Below are 9822 nucleotides of genomic sequence, written 5' to 3'. Positions count from 1 at the left end.
CCCAAGTGACTAGACTAGTAAATTTATATTCCTTTAATATTATTTATTTTCAACTTCACTTTTGTCACGTACCAAAACCCTTCCCCTTTATAAGAATGGAAAATTATTTGAAAAAATTATTTAGCATAATAATTTAATTGAAATTATTATTATATTAATATATTCATTATTATTATTGGTCTGGTCAGCGCAGACCACCTCAATAGCAAGTCTACGACGGGGTGTGTATATATATATATATATATGCGCATAAGCATCAGAAAGTGGCGACATCCCTCATCAGTTTGGTCACTTCTTCTTCTTCCACATAGACGCATTTTCTAGGGTTTGGTTTCGGTGATTTGAAGCCATGCACGTGGAGGCTCCGATGATTTCGAAATCCTGTACGTTCACCTCTAAACCACCACAACTCTTTTCCTCCTCCAACACAGTCACTGGTGCTCCGTCCAGCAAAGGCTATAGCTCCCAGGAGACAGGAACTGATGCTCCGGTGGAAGGTGGATGGAGGTTTGCTGCGGCGACGACGGTGCAGAAGTTTTATCGGAGACATCGCGCCAGGCGTACGTTAGCGGACTTCAAAGTGAGAGCCAAGGAAGAATACTGGTACGTCCTTGATCTTCAGAACATAATTAATTTTCCCTTTTAACTTTTACCCATGAATGGAAGTATAATAATTACGTACAGTATTGGTGATCATTAATTGATAATATTGAATTGGTGTGTTTGTGAAGGCGGCAAGCGATCGAGTTTGCTCGGTTGCATCGCAGTACAATCTCCTTCTTCTGCTCCTCTAGGCCGGAGAACGCGGCTTCCAAATGGAAACGAACCAGCTGGCATGCTTCCAAGGTCTCTTTTCTTCTCCATTATTATTTTTTACTTTGATGGGTAAGAAGAAATAATGGCTGCACCACCTACTACACTTCAATTCTACTTAAATTAAGGTTTGCCTTGTTATACAATTGTAATGTTAATTTAACTTCTATAAGGCCAAATGCTTTACGTTCACCCGATCATGTAATTTTCTATCGAGAGAAAATTCTAATACCATCATCGTCATATAGAAGAATTTTATGAAATGATTGTAAATAAAAATAAAGAGTGTAATTAATTATATTTCATTAAATAGTTATTATTGTAAGACTGGCCTATAAGGTATGGCCATACAACCTAAAACAGTGATATATATTGGAACAATATGTAATTTGTATCAGTTTGGAGCGCAGGTTGGCAAGGGTTTGTCCAAGGAAGAAAGAGCACAAATTCTGGCTTTCCAATACTGGATTGAAGCTGTAATTTCTTACAATATATTCTCCTTCTCCAAATCTCAAACTGATTCCACTAATTATTGCTTGGTGGTATCATTATTCTTGCTATATATATATATATATATATCTAACGTGCCTTTTTGTAATTAAATTGGGTTCCCTGTGTGCGATGAACTTAATTTCTTCAGATTGATCCAAGGCATCGGTATGGCCATTACTTGCGTATGTACTACGAGGAGTGGTCTAAAAGCGGAGCTGATCAGCCCTTCTTCTACTGGTAAGTAATTAAGAGACTGACTTAATCATTTTCCCTATTAATTAATTGATTAATATTTTGTGGCATCTCCTTAATTTGGAGGAGAAGTTCCCAATCTTTATCAAGAAAGAAATAGTAGGTAAAACCATCGATCAATGGAGGACTACTGGTTTTAATTAATTTCCCTGGCCACGCTTAATTATGCACGTTTCTTACAGGTTTTCCTAAAGCTCTAGGCATTGAACTTAGCAAGCAAACATCAATTAGGAAGAATGTATTAATGAGAATGAATGGACCACTCATATCACAAAGTACAGTTGACATTTTTCTAGTGGTGCTAAAGCTCCCTCTGGATTTTCCAGTTCTGCGAACCTAAATCTTTAGGCTTTGACCTTAAGATTGCAGAGAATAAGAAGCTACTACCTCAAAATGGCTCTCGAAATTGAGATTGAGAGAGAGAGAGAGAGTAACTTTTTTTTTGTCCAATTTATGATGAATTTGCAGCATAAATCTTTCCAGACCTATGTTTTAGAAAGAAGTTGCAGGTTTTGAAGAACAGATTCATATTTCTCTACTTCAGAATGAAATTTTTTGTATGGGATGTTTGTGGAATTTGCAGTTAATTAAATAAGTTAATAATTAGATGTTGGAACCTTCTTAATTCTACTTACCGCAGGTTGGATGTTGGCGATGGCAAAGGAGTTGATCTAAAAGAATGTCCAAGATCAAAGCTCCGACAGCTCTGCATCAAATATCTTGGACCTGTATTATATGCTCTCCATTAATTATATTTTTCGTTGTGCTGCAACCTAATTCTGTTTCTTTTTGGTACTCACTTGATCCTAATTAATGTTTGCTCTTCTTTTCTATAATTAATTTGTGTGAAAAATCAGCTAGAGAGAGAAGCTTATGAATACATCGTCAGGGAGGGTAAAGTAGTGCACAGACGAAGCGAGAAATTTCTTCACACAAATGAAGGATTAATGAACGACGCAAAATGGATATTTGTTATGAGCACCTCCAAGGAGCTCTATGTTGGTCAGGTTAATTAGTTCTTATTAAAGCCATATCCTTGCGACTAATATTTTTCAACAGACTTACATGCATATATATATATATATATATATATATATACACACACACACACACACTCTTTGCATACCATGTTAATTTTCATAAATCCTGAATGAGAACTAATTAATATGTTGTTTACCATCATCAGAAAAAGAAAGGAAAATTTCATCACTCAAGCTTCCTTGCCGGAGGGGCCACTTTAGCTGCTGGAAGGATTGATGCAGATCATGGAAAGCTTAAGGTAATTAATGAAGGGATATTAATTATTGTTTTTCCATGTAATTAATAGTACTGTTCATGAAGCTAACCTTTGTGTTTTCCAGACCCTTAATTTAATTTATCACTTGATCCTAATGGATTAATTCATATATATCGCTTCTGTAGCATCTGATCCTTCAATTGCCTAATTGTGTTTTGTTCGATCTTTCAGTCCATATCGCCACACAGCGGGCATTACCGCCCAACTTATGACAACTTCACCATCTTTTTGTCATTTCTCAAGGAAAATGGATTTAACCTTGACGATGTTGAAGTACAGGAGCCAGAGGCAGAACCAGATCAATCAACATTTATAGGGGTGCCAATAATTTTGAATAATACCAAAAAGTATTAAAAAAAAAAAAAGAGTGTAAAATCAACCGTACGTAATTAGGTGCTAACAAAATAATGTTATCAGAAATAACAAAAGTTATAATTAAGTACAAATAAAATTTTTGAATATCACTAACTTAATAACATACCTTTTATGATGGAGAGAAGATTCACGAAAGTGTAACTATATATGCATGTAATCAAGCTATAAACAAGTGAATATATCGTTTTGTGCATGATCACGAGTTTGTTCCTTCATCAATGATATTAAGTAGAATTGCACATGTTGCACTAGACAATTTTATCAAACTAAAAAATAGACTTCAAGTGACAACTCCATGAGTATCTCCAATTGATTGATCAATGACAATCAACTAGATAGCAATATTTCAGCAGCTTTGTGCAACAATTAATTCATCATCCCGCTAGCTTAATAAAACACCAACAGTATATAGTGACAATAGAAGTTAATTTTGTTAAAAAAAAAAAATATGGTAGATGTGAATAACTCCTTTACATGCAGTGACTAATATTGTCAATTGCGAGCGACGAGCCAAGCAAATAAACATAAGAAGCAAAAAGGACAATCTTTAGAAATCAAAACCTCTAAATCATTCCATTCACCCCTCAAAAGAGAATCGCTAGTACAACGACACAAGTAAAAATTATTTTTTTATTATGTATTAGATACACATAACAAAATATAATATATATCATATTAAATTTGAGTATTTAAGCAATACACATATTCAATAATTAAATATATAAATAAATGTATACCTGCTGTCCGATGTAAGGTTGAAATACAAAAATTATTTCTGTACTAAGACCATATCCACCTCATGTTATGGTGGTCCAACTCTATCCATATCTAATATGCAGTAATATACCATTTTGGTCACCTCTTCCTGTACTAGACACAAAGAATCTGCGTATCATCAGTGCTGCTCATGTCTTAAAATTATACGTATAACAATTACATGTATAATTTTTATGATTTTTCAAAGAAAATAAAAAAAAAAAAGAAGAAAAAGAAGAAAAGAACGTGTTAGGGGAAGAGAGAGAAGAGAGAGACAGAGAAAAGATAAATTACTTCTTCCCTCCCTCCCCTTTCTTCTTCTCCCCATTTGATTACTTCTTCAAATCCGCCCCCCACCTCAATTATTCTCTCACTAATTGAAGAGATTACTATGCAATTTCACTGTACACTATTACTGTGTACTATGCACTAGCAATGCCGCTAGTGCATAGTATGTACTAGCAATGTCGCTCGTTACCATGCAATAAATAATTGATTTCATACTATGTACTATGTATCATTACTATGCACTATACATTATTACTATACGCTATGCACTATTGACAAGAGGGGCCAATAATCAACTTTTGACCAACCATTTACAAAGATATATTGGGCATAAGATGTCGATATCAAAAGCAACACTATATTGTGTATGACTTTCTAGATTCACTATTCGCTAGCAATCAGATAACACTGAAACCCTTTTCGGTATCAGTCAACCTCTTGACTCATCACCAAAACTTCTCCAAATCTCAATGACATTCTGAGAGTTCTTGAATAGCTAGTGCCTAGTAGCGATTTAAGACAATATAAGTGGCAGTAAAGTCTTACTTCAAGTGAACCTATTACAGTTAGTGATTATCGTGTATTATAATCCTTTCTTCACTTAATGTCCCGACTGAGCGAGAGTCATGAAGTGATAAACTCACAAACTTAGTAACCATGTGTCAGACTTCATTAATGTGACCAGATGACACATCAGGAAACACATTTCCTAACTTTCAATCTTCTATACACAGGGACTGTCATGTCACATCAATAATAGGCACATAGGATGTTCACCTCATCAATTATCGACGAGGGCGACATATCATATTCCTAACACTTGTCTCCATATACCAATAATAGATCACATAGGATGTGCACATAGATGAATGTTCTTACCTCTCAATTGAATAGCTCAGCTTATTAGCAATCTCGCACACCAATACACAAAACAACTATATTAGTTCAAGTCTAAAGATTAATATACCATCACAACTTAATGACTCGACCATTATCTACTAGGCCATGTGATCAGTTATCGACGTCACATTCGATTGATCGTTCATCAATGATCACCCAGAAGTTTACTAATAACATCTCATATTATATGGTGTGTGACACACTATCCTTCCATCGATATCCCTATACCAAATGAGGTAGTAATTCCTGTGCTAGTCCATACTTGATTAATTGGAGTCTTCATCTAAAAAATTTAACGATTAGGAATAGTTTAAGAAATTCTATTACCAGCGAATCCTAGCTATCACATAATCTCAATACTTTGAAAATAAGATTTTCACACAAAAGATCTAAGAACCCATTCATATAATTAATTGGAGAAATTATGAATGAAGAAAACTCTGTCTTTTATTAGATTTATACAAAAATACAATTAATGTATTAAAACAACTCCATTAGATATCATCCAAATCTAGTATCAGGACACACAATACTAACAACTTGCACCATCATAGCCTTGCACTTGGATAGTTTGAACGTCTAACTAATGAGTAGAAATGATTGAAAATTTTCTTTCTTCTTTTAGTGTTGATGTCAAAGTATCTCAAATATAAACAAATTCAAAAAAAAAAAAATGTAACAAACCAATCTTTATCCGCAAATCTTAAGACAATAGCTATTTGTTTCTTTTTGCACTCATCTCGAGCTTCATCAACAATTATACAAAATTTTGTATTACCAATTTTTTCACGAATTGTCTTTTACTCTCATTGAATAAACATATGAAATTTCCTTTCGAATTTGCACCCATGTAAAAGTAGCTTTTCGATGAGTATCTTCTAATATAACTTCTAGAACCTTGTCACTATATAATGCCAAAGTATTTAACATCTCATGAAGATTCCCATGATTCTTTAATCCTCTGTTTCATTATGACCTCTAAAAGCATATTCTTGAAATGCAAGCCACTTAGTTATATCAATAGATGCCTTAGGCTGCAAGCAGTTGTCAACTTTTGAAGCACTCTTGGTAAATGTTGAGATTGATTCATAAGATTCTCACATTTATTTTCAGAAATTTTACTAATGAAGTTTACATCTTTTACCTCATGATTTAAGAAAGTACAATTTTTCACTTCCCTCACCCTTTTTCATCTTTGAAATCCTTCAACTGTACAAGTAGTTTTTCCATAGTGTCCAATTGGTTTACCAAATAAATAGCATGACAAGCAAAAAGTTGCATTTGTTTTGTGGATATAATAAAAACCAAGAATATAGGAAGTTAAGAGGATCATACTTTTGTGATCCCCATTTTAGATACTTTGAAAGGTTACATTAATTGATATGGACCAATTTGGATACAAGCTTGTCAAATTTCATCTTGTTATTCAATTGGATACTCCTAAATTTCTTGACCATAATCTTTGGTCATTCTCCAAAAAACTAATATCAACTTCTTTGGTCTCAATTTTTGAAGATTTATTGGGATGATTTTCAAGATTTCCACTATTGGCGTTGGACTTAGGCAATGATATACATATATTTGGACTTGTGGGATTTTTTCTCTTGAAGAAAACAAGAAGTCGTTGTTGCCTTTCGTTTCACTATCTAAAAATGAAACAAAAATTCACAAATCATGTTATTAAAATAATATTCTCAAAAAAAAAAAAAAATTGGTGGTGGCTAGCAATGGAAGAAGATGCCCATTATCGGCCACCACTGGTGGTGATCATGAGGTGGAATTCTGATTTGAAACCTCGATGGTCCATCATTGAGGTTTCAACGAGATTCAGATCTCAAATTTGAAACTCCAACAATCTGTCATGGTAATTTTAGATTTGACCCCCCAACAATTTAATTGTTGGGGTGAGAGAAAGATAGAGAGAGAGAGAACCAAATGGCGACCAGTGATGCACATTAACAATGTTGTTTCTTTCATCAGTCAATAAATGAATCTGTTATTGAGAGAATTTAATGAAAAATGAGATGATAGATGGAGATAGCTAGACTAGAGAGAACAAGAGGGAGATGAGTGAGGCACCAGGTGAATTTGGAATTCATATGGTCCATCCAATTTGTTCAAAATCAAATCTATTAAAAATCGAATTGAACAGATTTAGTGTTAGAATGGGTAGGTGCTATGGCACACACCAAGAGGAGGGGTGAATTGGTTATTTTAAAATTTTAATTGATAGAACTTAAAATAAAAACTTTTTGATACAGATTGAGGTTTTAGAGTTTTAAAATGTAAACCATAAAAATGACAAATGAACAAAGATAAATATGAGAACCGAGTGAGAAATAAAGAAATGCTTGGAAAGATAAATATATCAAAGAACACAAGCATAAGAAAACACAAGGATTTATAGTGGTTCGGCTTAACCAAGCCTAATCCACTACCTTAGCTCCTCACTAAGGATTTTTTAAACCATCCACTAAAACCCCTACTTAAACCAAGTAGGTTCTCTAGTCCAAGACTAGGAATTACAACCTCTTGCTTATACAAGCAAGCCCTCTAGCACCTAGCTAGGAATTACAGCCACTTGCTTTAACGAGCAAGTCTTCTAGCACAAAGCTAGAAAAATAAGAGTGATACAAATGTAAACAAGATGCTAAGAGTTGGCACTCTTAATTACAAGTTATCTCACAATAAAAACAAGGCTTGAATGAATTAATACAAGTTAAAATCAAAGCCTTGAAGAGAGAAAAAAATTGAAGCACAATCACTGTAAATAGAAACGAGAGTAACAGTAAGCTCAAATTAATTCATTCTCATCCATTAGCCTTCTCTTGATCATCCATGACATGTATATATAAGTGTCCCACAAAGTTGAAGAGAAATATAGCTGTTTGGAGCCGTTGGAATTTGAAAAAATAGTCGTTGGAAGCTTTCTGCGAAACACATAGTCGACAGAGAAAATAGGTTAGTCGACTATTTTATCAAATAAAACTAGCCATAGTCGACAGACAGAAAAGCATAGTCGACTATCTTATAACACAAAAAATCTCATAGTCGACAGATCCTTTTACATAGTCGATAGATCAAAAATTATAAAGAAAATTTTGAAATTCATGAACAAACATAGTCGACAGATGAAATAGCATAGTCGACTATCCTTACACAATAGTCGACAGAATGAAATATAGTCGACAGATTAAACAAGCATAGTCGACTATCCTTATGCATAGTCGACATCACTAAACAACATAGTCGACTATCTTCTTGAAAAATCTGGAAACTTAACAGATAACATGTAGAAGCACACTTGATTAATACAAAACATTACCACATCTTTAATGTTGTTTAGTCGACAGCACTAAACAACATGTCCTCATTTTGTTTAATTTATATTTTACCTTCCATTTACTTTAATATATAAATGTAAATAAGAAAGTACCCCCATTTGGATTCAATAAAAATATCTAAAAAATCAAAATCCATAAGAATAAAAAAGTAGAATTTGGATTTTAGTTGGAACTTAGGATTTTGCGATTTTACCACCTCCAAGATATACACTTTTCATTTCTTGAAAAATTCGTTAAAAATCATTTTATCACTAATGAATATTAGTTATTGAATTACCGGGAGTTAGTTTTCTTAAAAAAAAATATTTTCATATATGTCTCCTTATAAGGTGCTAGTTTTCCAGAGTTAGAAAAATATTGAAACGATATCAAAATGAGTTTCAAGACATGATGCATGAACTAAAGGATTTTTCATACGATTAAGTTTCAAGCCAAAACCTTTCATGCATGTTTCAAAATATGAAAAACTTATATTGAAAACCTTTCATTTGAATTTCTAGTTGGTCTTTTGCCTTAGAACAATTTTAGCTCTATGTTGACCAACGACTTCAAAGCTAATTCGAAAAACATTTTAGGAGATTTTATCATAATACATGTTTATTCACATCTCCATGTATAAGAATATAAATCATTTGGTTTTCATTTTAACAAAGTATTTAAAATTAATTTTTGTTAAAAATCATAAACTTGACTCATGACTTGGGGATAAAACACGATATTATTTTTTATTATCAAAACTAAACCCAAGGGTAGAACATCATTTAGAACAAATGAATTTGATTTGAACCCCTATTTAAATGGATTCTAGTTTCATAAACTCTAATTTTTAAGATTTTATTTTTCTCAAATAACACATATATGTTATACAAAAATTATTAAGAGGGCCAATATTTAAAATTTAATTATATATTCTATACATTTCATATTATATGCATAATAATAAACCAAAATTTAAAAAAAAAAAAAAAAAAGAGTGCCCCCAGGCCCATTCACACCCAAAAAGGTGTACTGGCACCCGACCAGGAATTCTTGCATTGCAATCCCGTAGAAAAAATTAAGGTTACATTAACATGCTCTTGATTATGTATGTGCTGACATCCCTCTTAAACATCTCCTATTTGTCACCAATCTTTAATTACCGATCTTCCAATCGCCAAGCGTTAACCTCTCTTGACTTTACAACAAAATATTCAATGCAATTATAATATAACAATTTTTCTGATGATGTGACATTATAAAGCCAATTATGTAGTATTGATATGTACATAATTTCTTTTTTATTGCTAATTGCCATGCATACAGATT

The 9822-nt window shown here is 33.0% G+C and overlaps 1 protein-coding gene across 1 annotated transcript; it reads left to right on the top strand.

Moving 5' to 3' along the window:
* The first annotated feature begins 297 nt into the window (after positions 1-297).
* LOC127788454 (IQ domain-containing protein IQM3-like) lies at positions 298-3334 on the top strand. The gene is made up of 8 exons (XM_052316726.1): positions 298-603; positions 732-846; positions 1224-1289; positions 1454-1542; positions 2198-2285; positions 2415-2564; positions 2744-2836; positions 3026-3334. The coding sequence occupies exons 1-8, from the start codon at positions 350-352 to the stop codon at positions 3206-3208; spliced, it is 1038 nt and encodes a 345-aa protein (XP_052172686.1). The 5' UTR covers positions 298-349; the 3' UTR covers positions 3209-3334.
* Positions 3335-9822: the final 6488 nt, after the last annotated feature.

Source organism: Diospyros lotus, chromosome 13, assembly GCF_014633365.1.
Source record: "Diospyros lotus cultivar Yz01 chromosome 13, ASM1463336v1, whole genome shotgun sequence".
Lineage (NCBI taxonomy): Eukaryota > Viridiplantae > Streptophyta > Magnoliopsida > Ericales > Ebenaceae > Diospyros > Diospyros lotus.
The sequence above is the reverse complement of the archived record's forward strand: the minus strand, read 5'-3'. Positions and strand labels throughout refer to the sequence as shown.